This window comes from Leucoraja erinacea, chromosome 8 (genome assembly GCF_028641065.1).
Source record: "Leucoraja erinacea ecotype New England chromosome 8, Leri_hhj_1, whole genome shotgun sequence".
Classification (NCBI taxonomy): Eukaryota; Metazoa; Chordata; class Chondrichthyes; order Rajiformes; family Rajidae; genus Leucoraja; species Leucoraja erinaceus.
The window spans coordinates 45,336,975-45,356,262 of NC_073384.1; the positions used below are offsets into that span (position 1 = coordinate 45,336,975).

A 19,288-nucleotide genomic window follows, 5' to 3' on the forward strand; every position below is an offset into this window, starting at 1 on the left:
AAGCATGTTTTACGCGGCAAACAATATATTGGAGACTAGTGGTGAAGGAGAGATAGTGACTGAAACAATTAAGGCCGTTTGCGAACGCATGAAAGCGATTTTGCTCATGGAGATTGGTCCTGAAGTGTACGGCACACTCGTGAATCTCCTTGCACCCTTAAAGGCAAAAGACGTGCCTTTCAATGACATTATAAAGAAGTTGGAGGAGCACTTCAACCCAAAGCCTCTGGAAATTGCGGAAAGCTATAAATTTGGCACTAAAAACCAGAAGCAAAATGAGACAATCAATGAGTACATTGGTGCCTTGAAAAACTTAAGTTTACATTGGAACCTTTCTTGGACGAGCACTACGCGACAGATTTGTTTGTGGTCTAGTGGAGGAACGAATTCAGTCCAAACTGATGAACTTTCCAGATCTCACATTCGAGAAAGCATGCAAGATTGCTACCACAATAGAGATGGCATCAAAGAATGCTCGCGAGTTTCGCCCACCACGAACTGCAGCGGCCGTTTACAGTCACAAGGCAGTGCCTATGGACCAACCAAGAGGTGCTAAACCAAAACCGAAGTATAGCGGGGAGCCAAGTTCAGCCAGTTGTTATCGTTGTAACAGTAATCACTCATCCCAATTTTGTCAATTCAAAATGGCCATGTGCTATAACTGCCAGAAGAAAGGCCATATCTCCTCAGCATGTCGGGCCAAGCTTAAAGCAGGAAACCAACAATCTGCGGGAATTAAACAACAACACCGGAGAGGAGTTCAAAACTTGGAGGTGAACCCAGATGTAAATGAACTTGGGTTGTACACCATTTATGCAACCAACATCGATAAGCCTACAACCAGCCAAGGCAAGAACTTTTGAACTAAACTATTGATTAATGAACAGTTAATTGATATGTGTATTGACACGGCAGCAAATTGTTCGGTGATGAGCAAAGACCTGTACAAAACAAAGTTCCTACAGATACCATTGTTTGAGAGTAATGTCAAGCTGAGAACCTACTCGGGCGAAGTTTTGGAGACTTGTGGAAAAATGAACTGTAAAGTTCAGCATAATGGTCAGTCAGTAACACTGCCCATCATAGTAGCCAGCTACAGAAATAAACCAACCCTCCTTGGAAAGGATTGGCTGAGTAGAATAGAATTAGACTGGAAGTACATTTTCAGCGTCAATTTGTCCAAATCACGTCTTGAAAACGTCATAAGCAAACATGCAAGCATTTTTGCTGACAGTTACACGGGAATAACAGGGTTCTCTGCACACATTCGACTTAAGCAAGATGTGAGACCTGTGTATTCTCGACCAACACCTGTACCATATGCACTAAAGCACCAAGTGGAGGTAGAACCCGACAGGTTAGAGCGTAATGGAGTACTCGTGAAGACAGACCAGAGTAACTGGGCAACGCCAATTGCGGCCGTACCCAAGGCTGATAAAACTGTTCGACTATGTGGTGATTACAAAGTCACAATCAACCAAGCCGTTGATGACGAACAATATCCGTTACCAACCTCGCAAGATCTGTACGCAGAACTTAGCGGAGCAAGAGTCTTCACTAAACTGGATTTATCTCACGCTTATGCCCATCCAAATGTCGATAATGAAAGTCAGCTTGACTATCAACACACATAAGGGATTGTATTCATATACAAAGCTGCCCTATGGCGTGAAATACTCCCCGAAAAATTTTCAGTCTGTCATGGACCAAATATTACAAGGCATTCCGCATTGTGTGTGCAACCAGGATGGCCTATTGATATTCACAGAAGGTATGGTAGAACATCTGGAAATCCTTGAGCAAGTTCTCACTCGACTGAACTGCCACAATGTCAAACTGCGTCAAAATAAATGTGCATTTGCACAGTCGGAGGTGGTCTACCTTGGACTCAAAGCAGACACCAACGGACCACCAAAGTTGAAGCAATAGTGAATGCTCCAAAACCCAACAATGTGCCAGAGCTACAATCATTCTTTGGGATGGTGCAGTTCTATGCACGATTCCTTCCAGATTTAGCAATTGTGCTAAAGCCACTTCATCATCTGCTACAAAAAGATGTGAAATGGACGTGGGGAAAGGAACAGCAACGTGCATTTGACATCTGCAAGGAAAACTTGACAAATGACAAACATCTTGTTCACTACGATACGACACGCGAGATGAAACTTGCTTGTGATGCTTCAAGTTATGGTGTAGGTGCAGTGATCTCCCACATAATGAATGACGGACAGGAAAAGCCTATTTCTTTTGCATCCCGCACCCTGTCATCGAGTGAACGCAACTATACGCAGATAGAAAAGGAAGCACTCAGCATCGTGTTCGGAATCATGAAATTCCACCAGTTTATCCTCGACAGACCATTCACCCTGGTAATTGATCACAAGCCACTATTAGTGATCCACTGGGTCCCAAGTCAGCTATACCTTCCATGGCGGCATGCAGCGCTGGGCAATTTTGCTGTCCCAGTATGCCTACAAGGTGGAGTACAGAAGCTCCAAGTGCAAAGCAGTTGCAGATGCGTTGTCCCGGTTGCCCCATGAGAACTCTGACGTGGGAATTGAGAACTAAATCTACACAATGCAAGTTGTAGATGAAGACTTTCCAGTGACTGCAACAGAAATTGCAGCAGAAACAAAGAAAGACAATGTGCTGAAGTGGGTTTATGAACAGACATTGAATGGTTAGACTGAAATCGATAGTGGATTGAACTCAGTTCTGAATTCAGAGCTGAAGCCTTTCCATAATCGACGCCATGAATTATCATGTGAGCAGGGATGCGTTAAGTAGGGTTACAGAGTGCTTGTACCGGAATCTTTGAGAAACAAAATTATGAACGAACTTCATGCCGAACATCCTGGCGTATTAAGCATGAAGTCAATTGGCAGAAGTTTTGTATATTGGCCTGGTATTGACAGTGACATCGAGTCCCTGGTAAGCAAATGTAGCGTCTGCCAAAATTGCCGGAGTAAACCACAAAAAACACCACTGCAACCTTGGTCATGGCCAAGTAGACCTTTTCAGAGAATTCATGTAGATTTTTGCGAAAAGGGTAATGATCACTTTCTGGTGCTGGTAGATAGTCATTCCAAATGGATTGAGGTTAAATATATGTGGTCAAGCACTACTACTGAGCGTACCATAGCTGAGTTGAGATCAATTTCTGCATTTTACAGTTCAAAGAGTTCATTCAGCGGAATGGTGTAAAACACACATTTGTTCCCCCATACTATCCAGCCTCTAACGGAGCGGCAGAAAGATCTATTAGAGTTGTGAAAGACGCTCTCAAGAAACAGGTTTTGCAGGGTAGTTCAAAGCTCAGCAGGAAACATCGTTTGGCTAGTTTCTTGCTGAAGTACAGAACCACACCACACACACCAGGTTACTCACCTGTAGAACTGTTGATGAAGAGAAGGCTAAGAATACGCCTAAGTCTAGTTCAACCCAATTTGGCTTTGAGAGTTGAACAAAACCAATTAAGTCAGAAACGCCATTTTTACTCCCACAAAAAGGAGAGGTACTTTAAGCCAGATGAGCATGATCGTGTTCTCAGTCCTCCCAACAAATCCAGTCGAGACAAATGGGATGCTTTGAAAATAGTGGAAATGTGTGGAACAAAAAGATACTTAGTTGAAGTTGGAGATAGGATCAAAAGTGTTCATGTTGATCAAATGATTCCAGCCAAAGACGAACCAAAACCTGAGCATGAAGTCCTAATCCCTGAGTCTTTATCTGAAAGTGAGTTGGAAGAGCCAACTGTGATTGAAACACAAAGTTCAGTAGGCACAGACAGATTCCTATGTTCAAAGTCAGAGTACTAAAACAGAGCCAAACAAGCCAACACCTAAACCTGTTACACCTATTACTGTTAGACGATCAGGCAGGATCTGTAAACCAGTAGTCAGATTAGGTTTTTAAGTTAAGTAACTCACTGGCTAGGTAGAATGAAAATGTGTAAATATGTAAAATAAATATATTGTGTTATCATTTAAGATTTAATGAATACTGGTTTAAATCAAGTATCACAACAAGAAAATTGTAACTGTGTACTTAGATTTAATACTTAAAAAAAGGGAGAGTAGTGTGATGTATTCATGTATATTCATGCATATGCTAATGAGTTGGTGTTGTATATAAGTTGGGTAATAAATCTCTCTTGTGATCCAGGCAGCCTGCGTGTAAGTTGTTATTCATTGTGGTGTCCGGAATATAACAGGTGTATGGGGAGAAATTGCATGAAAGTACCAACCGGAATATAAACAAATTATTAAAGATTGATACCACAGGATTCGGTACAGTCCTGAAGCATCTTCTGGGGGAGAGAAGATTTTCTGGATTGTTGTATCAAACCTCTGGAATATGTTTCAGCCAGAAAGACCATGAGTCATAGTTATACATAACTGAAATAGGCCCTTTGGTCCAATACATTCATACTGTCCAAATTGCCCACCTGAATTGGTTTAATTTGCTTGGGTTTGGCCAGGTCCCACTAAACCATTCCTATCCATTTAACTGTCCAATTTATTTTCAAACATTGTAATTCTACCCTCCTCTAAGTTTCCTCTGGCAGCTCATTCTACATACACATTGCCCTTTATGTAAAAATGTTGTCCCTTGGGTCCTCTCACCATAAATCTATGCTGCCGCAATTTAAACTCCCCTGGGAAAAAGGCTGTGACCTTTCACTTTCTCTATGCCCCTTTATGATTTTATATACCTCTATAAGGACATCCCTAAAGCCCCCTTCACTCCAGGAAAATGTTGTCATAGGTCGATAAAGTGGCAAGAAGGCTTTTGGCACATTGGCCTTCATTGGTCAGAATATTGAGTATAGAAATTTGGAAATTAAAGGGAAAACACACTCAGCACATTCAGTGTCTCCTTACTCTGAGCGGCGTGGTGTAGCGGTAGAGCTACTGCCTTGCAGCGCCAGAGATTCGGGTTCGATCCTGACTGCAGGTGCTTGTCCATATGGAGTTTGTACATGACCCGCGTGGGTTTTCTCCGATATCTTCCTGTTTCCTCCCACACTCCAAAAAAGTACAGGTTTGTAGGTTCATTGTTTTGGTATACAGTAAATGTAAATAGTCCCTAGTATGTGTAGGATAGTGTCATTGTGCAGGGATCGCTTGTCAGTGTGGACTTTCTGGACCAAAGGGTCCATTTCTGCACTGTATCTCTAAACTAAACTAAAAATGTAACTTATAACTTAAACCATCCTGTCCCAGTAATGTGCTTATGAATTCTTTCAGCACTCTTTCCAGCATAATGACACCTTGCCTAAAGCTAGGCAACCAGAATGCCGCAATATTCGAGATGTGGTCTCACGAACATCTTGTCCAGTTGTAATATAATATCCCATCTCTTGTGCTCAGTGTCTTGACCAATGAAGGCAAACACGCCACACCCTACCTTCATTATAGGTTGATCTGTGTTACCACTTAAAGGGAACAATGTACATGTACCTCTGGGTTTCTCTATTCCACAACAATCCACTACAGGACCCTGCCATTTGGTAAGTCCAGCCCTGGTTTAAATGCGACTCTGCACTTGTTTGAGTTAAATACCATCTGCTTTTTTTGGCCCTCTTTCCCAGTTGATCTATAGCCTGTTGTGGTCTTAGATAACCTTCTTCAACTATATCACCAATTTACAAACAAAATCTTTAAAAATATAACTGGGTAACACTCAAAATAGTACTGTGTTTCAATTTCTGGGATCACCTATTTATTTCAGGGTGAGTCATGATAGCACTCGTTGTTATGCTTAAATAACTTACATTTAGAAATAGTAATCTCCATTTGGGTTTAGATTATAGAGATTCTGAAAAAATGGAAAAGATTAGCCAAAAAATACAGTACAAGTTCGAAAAGAAGGTAAGAGATATGTTTCTTTGTAATTTACCAAGCTATAATTATTTAAATTAGAATCTGTACGTGATTGCACATTGTGTCCAAGTAAATGGTGCTTGGGTTTCTTGGTTTATAAATTAGTAAATTTATTTTGCTATTTGACAATGTTCCATATGGTAGGCTATTCTGGAAGTTTAGATAGCATGGAATCCAAGGAGAGCTGGCAGGCTGGATAGAAAATTGTCTTCATGGAAGGAAGCAGAGGGTGATTGTGGAAGGTTGATTTTTGAGACTGGAGGTCAGTGACCAATGGTGTGCCTCAGGGTTCGGTGCTGGGAGCATTACTGTTTGTCATCTGTATCAAATATTTAAATAAGAAGTTACAAAGCATGATTAGTAAGTTTGCAGATGACACTAAGGTAAGTGATATTGTGGATAATGAAGATAGTTACCAAAAACTGCAGCAATATCTTGATTATTTGGGCAGATCGGCTGAGGAATGGTTGATGGAGTATAATACAGAGAAGTACGATGTGTTGTCTTTTGGGAAGTTTAACCTGGGCAGGGCCTATACAGTGAATGACAGGGCTTTGGAATGTGTTGTAAAGCTGAGAGATCTAATAGTGCACGTAAATAGTTCTTTGAAAGTGATGTCATAGGTTGAGAGGGTGGTCAAGAAGGCTTTGGCATGTTGGCTATCATTAGTCAGAGTAATGAGAATAAAAGTTGGGAGATCATGCTGCATTTGTACAGGACATTGGTGAGGTCTCATTTAGAGTATTGTGCTCAGTTTTCGTCACCCTGTTATAGGAAAGACAACCCTGTTGTTAGTTTGGAAAAGGTGCAAAGAAGAATTACGAGGATGTTGACACGACTCGAGAGCCTGACTAGAGGGAATGTTTGAGCAGTCAAGGACCCTACTCCTTGGAGAGCAGGTGGAAGATGGGTGATTTTATAGCGGTGTATAAGATCATGGGAAAATTAGATAGGGTAAATGCACACTTTCACCCAGAATAGTGGAATCAAGAACTAGAGGTCATAAAATTAAGGCGAGGGGAGAAAGATTTGATAGGAACCAGAGGCAATGTTTTTACACAAAGGAAGTTATATGGAACAAACTGCTGGAGGAGGTAGTTGAAGCAGGTACACTCATAAGATGTAAAAGACATTTGGACAGGTACATAGATGGGATAGTTTTAGAGGGTTATTGGCCAAGCGCTGGCAGGTGGGACTAGTATGTTGGTCGGCGTGGGCAAGTTAGGCCGAAGGGCCTGTTTTCATGCTGTATGACTCTATTGACTCTATTTGATCATAACAATGTTCCTGTATGACAATAGATCATTTTTCTGCTAGTTACTTAAGAATAGTTTATACATTATATGGTTACAATATTGCAAGCAATATTTTGGACATTTACAACTGCCAGAAGCATTCACAGGAACACAGAATGGATGCCAGTTTTTCATCTTAATTTCAGCAATGTATTGCAACACATATGCTTTGAATAGGAAATTGACACAGAATATGCATCGACATCGAAGAACGGGGGGAGGAAAGAGGGGGGGGTGAAAGAGGGGGGGAGAAGTGGGGTGGAGAGGGGGGGGGGGAGAGAGGTGGAGGGGGGGGGGGGAGCGGAGAAAGGGGGGGGGTGGAGAGGCCCGAACCAAAGCACGAGCGGGCGCCGACCAAAGGAGCGCCGGTTGGGCCGACGTAGTCTTCAGCTATGATCTTTGGTCTTCAGATGACGGCGACTTTTGAACAACGGGGGGAGGAGGGAGTGGTGGGGAGGTGACGTCAGTCACAGCGCGAGCAGACGGCAGGCAGGCAGATCCATTGTCACGTCATCAGCGAAAAACAGACATTTTGATTTCAAAGTTTGATCGGATTTGTGAACATTTTTATTAATAACTCAAGAAATAAAGCATGATATTTTCAGGTAAGCTGATTTCGGACTCCAGGGGGTAAATCTCTACCAGCATATGCAAAACATTTCCCGTTCGCGTGTCCTTTTTTCGAGAAGATGTGAAAACACACAAACAAATACATCCACCACCCTTTATGTGAAAATGTTACTGCTCAGGTTCCTATCTTTCCCCCCTCACCTTAAAGTTATGTCCTCTGGTTCTCGATTCCCCTACTCTGGGCAAGAGACTGTGTATCTAGCCAATCTGTTCCTCTCATGATTTTATACACCTCTCTAAGATCACCCTTCATCCTCCTGTGTTCCAAGGAATAGAGTTCATAAGTGATTGGAGCAGAATGGCCATTCGGTCCATCAGGACCACTCCACCTATCTTTCCCTCGATCTTTCTATCTATCTTTCCCTCTCAACCCCATTCTCCTGCCTTCTCCCTATAACCCCTGACACTGGTACTAATCAAGAACCTACCTAACCTACCTACCTACCTACCTACATCCTTCTGTGGCAATAAACCCCACAGATTCTCCAACCTCAGACTAAAGAAATTCCTCCTCATCTCCTTCCTAAAGGAACGTCCTTTAATTCTGTGGCTATGACCTCTCCACATCTACTCAAACGTCCTGTCCACATCTACTCTATCTAGGCCTTTCACTATTCAGTAAGTTTCAATGAGGTCACCCTCCTCATCCTTATATACTTTAGTTGGTAGAGGCCCAGTGCCGTCAAATGCTCATCATGTTAACCCACTCATTTCTGGGATCATTTTAGTAAACCTCCTCTGGTCCGTCTCCAGCGCCAGCACATTAGTCCGCAGATATGGAGCCCAAAATTTTTCACAATACTCTAAATGCAATCTGACCAGCGCCTTATGGAACCTCAGCATTAAATCCCTGGTTTTATATTCTCAGCCTTTTGAAATAAAGGCTCACATTGCATTTGCCTTCTTTACTACCCATTCGACTTGAAAATGAACGTCCAAATTAGAGTCGTAACCTGCTCAATTTCTTTCTATAGCTCAGGTCCTCAGGTCCTGGCAACATCCTCATAAATCTTCTCTGCACCCTTTGCAGCTTGACCATCTTTCCTATAATATGGTGTCCAAAACTGATCACAATACCCCAAATGCGGCCTCACCAACATCTTATACAACTGCAACACGACCACCCAACTTCTATACTCAATGCTCTGATTGATGAAGGCCAATGTGCCAAGAGCCTTTTTGACCACCCTATCCACCTGTGATGCCACTTTCAACAAACTAGATCTCTCTACACCACTCCCCAGAGCTCTACCGTTCACAGTGTAAGTTCTGCTCATGGTATTGGTCCCAAAATGCAACACCTCACATTTCTCTGTGTTAAATTCTGTCAACCATTCCTCAGCCTACCTGCCCAACCAAATAAGATCCTGCTACAATTTTTGACAACCGTCTTCACTATCTACAATCCCACCCACTTTTGTGTCACCTGCAAACTTGCTAACGATGCCATGTACGTTCCATTCCATGTCAATGCTATTGGGCCCAGGACCAGACCAGACCCTGGCGCACACTACTAGTCACAGGCCTCCAGTCTGGAATGCAACCTTCCATCATTACCCTCTGCTTCCTTCCATTTTCTATCTAATCAGCCATCTCTCCTTGAATCCCATGCGATCTAACCTTCCAGAACAGCCTATCCTGCAGAACCTTGTCAAATACCATACTAAAATTGATGTAAACAATGTCTACAGCTCTGCCTCTATCGCACTTTTTGGTTATATCCTCAAAAAATCAGATTCATGAAACATGACCTCCCACGTACAAAATCATGTTGACTATCCTTAATCAGCCAATATCCATCTAAGTGCATATACACAGCTGCCAAGTAGTACGGATTTTCCGTATTTTGTACGGAAATGCGATAAGAATACTGATGTATGATTTTACGTTGTTAAATACGGATTTTTTTTAAATCGGTCCAACTTCCTGTTTCATTAACATACCACTCGCCAATGGAAAAGTAATAACCCGGTGAAATTGACTTAAGAAGATCTTGCTGCTTAAAAAATGCAAGGATATAAAAGGTCATACTGTGCCTCTAAACATTATAGCAGATTAAATTTATTAGTATTTTACATTTCAAAAGCTGGATGATTATTTTTGTAAGCTTTGATCTGCCTGTCCCACTCCAGGTTTAAACAGAGCGCTGTCAGTTTAACACATGGGAAATTAAATGAAGAGCTGTCGGCTACAGCACTATGGGTTCTAAATATAGTGCTACCGGCTGGAGCGCTATGGGCTTTAAACATAACGCTATGGCCACAGTGCTATGGGTCACAGACTGTTCGGGAAAATTCTCGTATTACAATGAGTCTTTGGAATTCTTTTTCTCAGTAGAAGTTGAGCCTTTGCTTACTTTTCAGGCAGTGGTAGAATTCTGGATAAGCCTAGTGGTGAAAGGTTACCAGTGGGATTGCAGTTACAATGGGATTGGCCTTGATTTTACAGAACGGTGGGTGGGCTCATGGGGCAGAGATGGAGGGGTGGAGAGGGAGAGACGGAGGGGTGGAGAGAGGGAGAGGATGGAGAGAGGGAGAAGGAGGGAGGGAGAGAGGCAGGTGTGAGGTAGAAGGAGAGAGGGAGGGAGAGAGGGAGGAAGGGAATAAGAGAAGGAGAGAGCAAAAAAGGAAGGAGAGAGGGAGGGTGGGAAAGAGGGAGGGAGGGAGGGAGGGAGAGAAAGAGGGAGAGAGAGAGGGAGGGGAAGGGATGGTGAGAGGGATGGAGCGACGGTGAGGGGAGGGAGAGAGGGAGGGAGAGGGAGGAAGAGGAAGAGAGAGAGGGGAAGGAGAGAGAGAGGGAGGCTTCCAAAATGGCTTCTACATCATCATCTGGTGCTAAAAGCAGGAAGCAGCCGTTCAAACAGCAGTATATAAATAGATGGCAATGAATGCACTGTCAAATAAGGTGGGTAGAAGAGATGTCAATTGGTAGCAAAGTTATGCATTCTTGTACTCTTACATGGGTATGACCACACATTCAAAAATAAATTTCAGCAAAATGGCACCGTGTAAAAGTACTGATTTCCTCAGCAAAATACTGATTTTCAGGTACTTTAATATTGAAATACTCTTGACAAAACTTGGCAGCTCTGCATATATATCATATCCCTCAAAATACTCTCTAGTAACTTTCCGACCATAGATGTTAAGCTCACTGGCCTGTAGTTACCAGCCATTTCACTGCAGCCCTTTCTGAATAGAGACACATTTGCCTCCCTCTAGTCTTCCAGTACCTCGCCTGTATTTAACGATGACTCATAAATGTCCACGAGGGCTCCTGCAATTTCATCACTAGTTTTCTAGTGTCCTTCGATATATTTGATCAAGGCCGAGAGGTTTAACTTCACATGTGTCAGGACCTTCAGCACCTTTGTGACCATAATACTGACTGCTCTCAAGACAGTTCCAGTGACAACCTCAAGATCCCCCATCCTCCTATCTTTCTCCATGGTAAAAAACAGAGGAGAGATACTCGTTGATACTTGCCCAACAGAGTTGACTGCTTTGATTCCTGAGCTGTCCTACTCTCTCTCTGTTATCCTTTTTCCCTTTATGTGCTTATAAAATGTCTTGGTATTATCCTTAATGCTGGGGTTAAGTACATGTCACGGCCCTGTTCCACCAATCTTTCCACCACTACGCACAAGAAGCACAAGACAGACACCATTGTGCAGATGCCGAGAAGTGTGTTCAGCTCTGGCTGAACAATTTCTAATCTTGTGTGTGGACTCGATAAGAAGAAAGATCCTTAATGCTCTTTGCCAGAGCTATGTGGAGGAAAGAACTGCAGATGCTAGTTTAAATTGAAGGTAGACACAAAATGCTGGAGTAACTCGGCAAGACAGGCAACATCTATGGAGAGAAGGAACGGATGATGTTTCGGGTCCAGACCCTTCTTCAGACTGATGGGAATGGGCGGGACTGAGATAGAATGTAGTCGGAGACAGTAAGACTGGTGGGAGAACTGGGAAGAGGGAGGGGATGGAGAAAGAAGGAAAGCATAGGTTATTTGAAGTTGGAGAAATCAATATTCATACCGCTGAGGTGTAAGCTACCCAAGCGAAATATGAGGTGCTGTTCCTCCAATTTGCGCTGGACCTCACTCTGACAATGGAGGAGGCCCAGGACAGAAAGGTCAGATTGGGAATGGGAGGGGGAGTTAAAGTGCTGAGCAACCGGGAGATCAGGTAGATTAAGACGGACTGAGCGGAAATGTTCAGTGAAACGATCGCCGAGCCTGTGCTTGGTCTCGCGGATGTACAGGAGTTGACACCATGAACAGTGGGTACAGTAGATGAGGTTGGACGAGGTGCAAGTGAACCTCTGCCTCACCTGGAAAGACAGTCGGGGTCCTTGGATGGAGTGGAGGGGGGAGGTAAAGGGACAGGTGTTGCATCTCCTGTGGTTGCAGGGGAAAGTACCTGGGGAGGGAGTGGTTTGGGTGGGAAGGGACAAGTTGACCAGGGAGCTGCGGAGGGAACTGTCTCTGCGGAAAGCGGAAAGGGGTGGAGATGGGAAGCTGTGACCAGTAGTGGGATCCTGTTGGAGGTGGCAACATTGTTGGAGGATTATATGCTGTATGCGAGGGCTGATGGGGTGGAATGTGAGGACAAGGGGGACTCTCCTTTTTACGAATAGGGAAGGGGGAGCAAGAGCACAGCTGCGGGATTTCGGGGAGACCCTAGTGAGAGCCTCATCTATAATGGAAGAGGGGAACCTCCGTTTCCTAAAGAATGAGGACTTCTCCGATGACCTGTTATGGACAATCTCATTCTGGGCGCAGATGCGGCGTAGACGGAGGAGTTGGGAGTAGGGGATAGAGTCTTAACAGGAAGCAGGGTGGGAAGAAGTGTAGTCTAAAAGATAGCTATGCGAGTCAGTGGGTTTGTAATATATGTGTCTTGTCTGAAGATGGCGGCGCGTTCAGACGCAGCGGCTTTGCGCCCCCAAGTCCGAGTCAATTCGGAGCAGCCCGGTACCGAACGCGGCTGTGAAAATAAGGTATTTAAATGTGTGATATCACCCATGGTGATATCACACTGGCCAACGAACTAAACACCTTCTTTGCCCGCTTCAAAACTGGCAACACCACCAGGAGTAGAATAACCCCGGCCATGGCGGAGGGACAGGCTTTAACACTGAGTACTCAGGAGGTACAGTGCGCTCTGCGTAGGATCAATCCACGCAAGGCTGCAGGCCCGGATGGTCCAGGGAAGGGCACTAAAGGACTATGCTGTACAGCTGGCGGAGGTATTCATGAGAATCTTCAATCTGTCTCTATCTCTGGCAACGGTCCCCAAGTGCCTGAAAACAGCCACCATAGTGCCGGTGCCGAAAAAGTCTGAAGTCACCAACCTGAACGACTACCGCCCAGTTGCCCTAACTCCAATCCCAATGAAGTGCTTCGAAAGGCTGGTCCTCTCCCACATCAAATCCAGCATCCCTACCTCACTGGACTCTCATCAATTTGCATACAGGGCAAATAGATCAACAGAGGGTGCCATCTCTCTGGCTCTTCACACTGTCCTGACTCACCTGGACAGATAGGGCACGTACGTGAGGATGCTCTTCATTGACTATAGCTCTGCATTCAATACGGTCATCCCCACCAAGCTCACCACCAAACTCCACCAGCTAGGCCTCAGCTCGCCGATATGCGATTGGATCCTGAACTTTCTGACGGAGTGACCACAGGCAGTGAGACTGGGCCCGCACCTGTCCTCCACGATCACCCTGAGCACCGGCACACCACAGGGCTGTGTACTAAGCCCCATGCTCTACTCCTTCTTCACTCACGACTGTGTTCCTGCATTCGACACCAACACCATCGTGAAGTTTGCAGACGACACAACAGTGATTGGGCTGATCGCCAACGGGGATGAAACAAAATACAGAGCGGAGGTGCAGAACCTGGCGGACTGGTGCGCTCGTAACAACTTGTCACTAAACACCTCCAAGACCAAGGAGCTGATTATTGACTTCAGGAGGTCCCATAATGGAGAATAGGCCCCAATCTCCATTTACGGGGAAAGTATGGAGAGAGTGTCCAGCTTTAAGTTTCTGGGCACTCACATTTCAAAGGACCTCACATGGTCCACCAACATCGCTGCGCTGGTCAAGAAGGCACAGCAACGACTGTTCTTCCTGAGGACATTAAAAAAGACTGGTCTGCCCCAACAGCTGCTGACAACATTCTACCGCTGCACCACAGAGAGCATATTAACGTATGGCATCTCTGTGTGGTATCTCAGCTGCACGGAGGCGGAGAGGAGAGTTCTTCAGCGCGTCGTCCACAGAGTACAGAGGATTATTGGGACACAGCTACCGGCCTTGGAGGGCATCTACCGCAAACGGTGCTTCAGGAAGGCCGTCAGCATCCATAAAGACTCCTCACACCCTTGTAACGGACTGTTCAAACTACTTCCCTCTGGCAGATGTTACAAAGCCTTCTACGCCCGTACCTCCAGACTCAGAAACAGCTTTATTCCCAGAGCTATAGCGGCTCTGAACCGGCCCTGCTGAGTGCCCCCCATCCCCCCTGGACTGTCTCCCTCGGATGGTCACGTCACACAGCTTATTTATTTATTTTACTTTTCTTTTCCATCGGTTGGAAGCTGCATACTAAATCTCGTTGCACTAATGTGCAATGACAATAAAAGATATTATTATTATTATTATTATTATTATTATTATTATTATCTGCAGAGCTATCTCCTGTTCTCTTTTTGCCTTTCTGATTTTCTTTTTTGGCTTACTGCTTAGTTCCCGAAACTCCTCCAGGGATGCACCTGATCCCAGCTGCCTAAACCTGTCCCCTCCTTCTTATTCTTGACCAAAGCCTCAATTTTCCTCATCATCCGGGCTTCCTTACCTCTGCCAGCCTTTTCCTGCACCCTAAAAGGGATGTGCATGTCCTGAACCCTTATCAGCACACTTTTAAACCCATCCTACTTTCCTGACGTTCCTTTTCCATCAAATAACCTCCAATCAACTCGAGCGAGTTCAATCATACCCTCGAAGTTGGCCTACCCCAGTTTAACATTTTAACTCATGCTGCCCGCACTGTCCCTAATCATAGTGGTCTTAAACCTAAAAGAACAGTATTTGCCGGCCGTACCTGGAATTATTTTATGTAAATCATTTCTGTGCCCTCTCGAGGAAACATCTATCCTTTCTGAAGCATGGTGACTGTCCATTAGAACAATGCCATATTGTCTCTTGTCTTTGGTCACAAAATGTATAATTTTGCTTCTCTGTATCAGCCCTTTGAACCATTTTATCGGCGCTTTCTTGCAGTCTAGGTTGATCCTCGTGGTTTACAACACTTCAGAGCAAGGGTCATCTGCAGATTTAGAAATTAGATTCTGTATACTCATGACTATGTATGTAGATGGAACAATGAACCATGGTCTCAGTACCAATCCCTGTAAAGTACCACCATCTACCACCCGCCAATCTGAAGAACTTTTCTCTCTATTTTCTGTTTTTGCGCCAACTTCCTACCCCAGTTGAAAATGAAAAAATACTGCAGATGCTGAAGGTTGAAACAAAAATAAACGGTACGGAAAACTTTCAGCAGATCAAGCAGTTTACAGCCAATCCTCATTACAGGCCATGGGGGGTAGGGGGGAGGGCAGGGCCGGCCCTAGGCTGATTGGACCGATTTTTCCAAATTGGGACCCGCGCCCAAGGGGGGGCCCCGCGTTAATTTTCCGCATTTCATATGGAAACTCAAATTCGCTTTGTTAAATAAAGATTAAAAAAAAAACATTTGCCATGTATTTTTTAAATTTATTTATTTATTTATTTATTTATTTATTAACAAAACGTACGTGGTTTTGTACATGGAATACAGGCGCTGTACGGCTATCAGACACAAACGATGTGTTAACGACTGTAGAACTTGCATTAACAGCCAGTTGCGTTAACAGCCATTAGTTAACAAGTCGTTATCCAATGCGTCATCAATGCATTGATCCGCATTCCTCAGTAAATGTGTAATTGTGTTTTAGAAGAAGTATTAATGACGCTGGCTGCGTCTTTTGAATACAATTCACGCGGCGTCATTAAGACTTCTTCAAAACATAATTACATTTTACTGAGGAATGTAGATTGATGCATTAATGACACATTGAGAATTTCTTAAAACTCACCATTCAATTTACCTACCGACCCTAACACATGATTAATTACAAACAGGCTCAGGCAATTGTAAGGAGGACTATAAGACAAACAAAAAGAGCATATTGGAGGAAGTATTGTGATTCAATTGGAAGCACAACACAGGTAGGGGAGATATGGGGGATGATTAAAAAAATGGAAGGTGATAAAAGGGAGTGGAGTTATCCTATCCTAACAAATGGAGATCAAACTGTAGTCTCAAATAAAGACAAAGCAGAACTAATGGTTAACACTTTTAGTAGGGTTCGCAGCTCCCACAACTTATCAGATGAAGGAAGAAGAGGTGGGGAAAGAACAAGAGAGGAAAATGTTGAGGCCTTACAAAGGAAAGGTATCACTGAGGACAAGTACAATATTCCATTTAATTTGGGGGAGCTAAAGAGAGCTCTGGCCAAGTGTAAGAACTCAGCCCCAGGATGATATTTGTTACATAATGATAAAACATCTAAGTGAGGAGGGACTCCAAAAGATACTTGCACTATATAACAAGGTGTGGGAAGAAGGGCGAATACCGGAGAGGTGGAAGGAAGTAATCATTGTGCCTATTAGAAAACCAGGGAAAGATGCAAGTAATCCAGTAAATTATAGACCTATAGCCTTAACAGCACACATGTGTAAACTGATGGAAAGAATGGTAAATGAAAGATTAATGCATCTAATGGAAGAAAAAGGTATAGTGGCTAATTATCAGTGGCTTTAGAAAAGGGAGAGGTACTAATGATCCCGTTCTGTGCTTGGAAGATGATATAAGGAAAGCACAAGTGAAAAAAATAATCTGTAGTTACCATATTTTTTGATGTAGAGAAGGCTTACGATATGTTGTGGAGAGAAGGTCTTCTAATAAAGCTGCATTTAATGGGAGTAGGAGGAAATATTTTTAACTGGATAATGGATTTTCTCAACGGTAGAAGTATCCAAGTTAAAATAGGGTCAGACATCTCTAGTAAATGTGTAGTCGAGAATGGAACTCCCCAGGGAAGTGCGATAAGCCCGATCCTATTCTCAATCATGATCAATGATATATTTGCAAACATTCAACCAGAGATGGGGCGATTGCAGATGATGGCAGCCTATGGAGAAGGGGGAGGAATATAGATTTTATCGTGGAAAAAGTACAGCAAGGGATAGCCCAGGTGGAAAAGTGGGGAGGGAAATGGGGTTTTAAATTCTCTATAGAGAAGACAAAGACAATGATTTTCACAAGGAAATAAATTAAAGAGGATGTCCAGTTAAAACTATACGGCAACAATTTGGAAAGAGTAAAAGATTTCCGTTTCCTGGGGATTCATTTTGACTCCAGATTAACATGGAGGGTCCACATTACAAAACCAATTGAAAAATGCAAAAAAGCCATCAATGTAATGAGATGCTTGGCAGGTTTAGAGTGGGGAGCAGATGTATTATCTCTTAAATGTATTTATGTATCACTGATCAGATCCAGACTAGAGTATGGCAGTATAGCTTATGGGTCAGCATCTAAGTCAGTGTTGTCCGAGTTGGACAAAGTCCAAGCAGAAGCTCTAAGAATCTGTATAGGAGGTGTGCGGACGTCACCTGTATGTGCACTACAGGTGGAAACTGGGGAGATGCCATTGAGACTGTGCCGCAGACAACTAATGGCTAATTACTGGCTAAGCCTTAAGAGTCATGGAGAGAACCACCCAACAAAACAGGTAGTACAGGAATGCTGGGAGAGAGGGGTGGCTCAGTCTGGAAGCTTCGGCTGGATTGGAGGAGTTGTGACAAGGGACATGGGAGTAGAGGACAAAGAGTTCTGCCCTGCAGTATTGTGGCCATCTGTGCCAATATGGTTACTGAACATCCCAAAAGTTGATCTGGAGATATGGGAGGCTAAAAGGAGGAACAAAAATTCAGACTTAAAGACTGAATATCATAGCCATATAGATAATAGATACAGGGAACACCTCTTAATTTTCACAGATGGATCAAGGGACCCAGTAGCTGAAACAACAGGGGTGGCTGTGGTAGTCCAGGGGATGAATGTTGAGCTTTACAAAAGAACAAATAACTATTTGACAGTATATACAGTGGAACTGTACGCTATTTTGATGGCAGTTCGGTGGATGGAACAGATGCAACCATGTAAAGTATTAATATGTAGCAACTCATTATCTGCAATCCACAGTATTGGGTCTGGTGCATCCCATAGGCGGCCTGACTTAGTGTATGAAATCCTGCTACTATTAAGCCAAGTGACAAGGAGGGGCAGTGACGTGACTTTGTTGTGGGTCCCAGCACACATTGGTGTTCTAGGGAATGAAAAGGTGGATAAATTAGCAAAGGAGGCTGTAAAAAAAAGAAACATAGAGGTAAACTTAGAACTATCCAAATCTGAAGGAAAACACATTGTGTGGAAGCAAATAAGTCAGGAATGGCAACAATACTGGGAACAGGAGACCAAGGGGAGACACCTCTATTCGCTGCAAAACAGAGTGGGCATTACAGCAAGAAGAGGGGGGAACAGGAGGGAACAGGTAGTATTAACAAGATTGAGGATAGGGCACACTCACCTGAACAGCACATTAAACATATTGGGAATACACCCTACTGGGCTGTGTGAGGAATGCCATCAGCCAGAAACAGTTCAGCATGCCCTAATTGTATGTAGGAGATATGAGACAGAAAGAGGATTTATGATCATTGAAATGAGGAAAATTGGATTGACAGAAATATCAGTAAAGACCATTCTAGAGTGTGGAGGGAAAGGAAAAGGAATAAAGTTGTTGTTTGATTTCTTGAGGGCCTTTGGGCTTATAAAAAGGATATAATGTAAAGACATGAGTACTGTCGAATGAAGCCAGAAGGTGGCAGCAATGCAACATTGCGGATGCCGGCTGCCGTAAAACTCCAAAGAAGAAGAAGAAGACCTACCGACCCATGTTGTGTCTCTCTGTCTTTCGCTCTCTCCCTCCCTCTCTCTCCCTCTCTCTCCCGTGCGCTCTCTCTCTCCGGTTCCCCACCTCTCTCTCTAACTCGCTCGGCATTCTCGGAATCATAGACGTTTTGTGGTATACAAAATGCTGGAGAAACTTAGCGGGTGAGGCAGCATCTATGGAGCGAACGAAATATGCAATGTTTCGGGTAGAAACCAGTCTTCAAACCCGGCTATTTCCTTCGCTCCATAGATGCTGCCTTACCCGCTGAGTTTCTCCAGCATTTTTGTCTAACTTCAATTTTCCAGCATCTACAGTTCCTTCTTAGACGTTTTGCGGTGATGGCTGCAGTCGCGGTTCCTTTCTGTTTGGGGGGGGGGGTGAGAGAGTCCTGGCCTGTGGCG

The 19,288-nt window shown here is 43.8% G+C and overlaps 1 protein-coding gene across 1 annotated transcript in view; it reads left to right on the forward strand.

The window, feature by feature from the left end:
• The window catches only part of LOC129699650 (neutral and basic amino acid transport protein rBAT-like), a 114,563-nt gene that overhangs the window by 51,898 nt on the left and 43,377 nt on the right, over positions 1–19,288 (forward strand). The window contains exon 5 of the mRNA XM_055639626.1: positions 5,809–5,873. Coding sequence (XP_055495601.1) covers positions 5,809–5,873 — 65 coding nt within the window. The remainder of the gene's footprint in view (positions 1–5,808; positions 5,874–19,288) is intronic.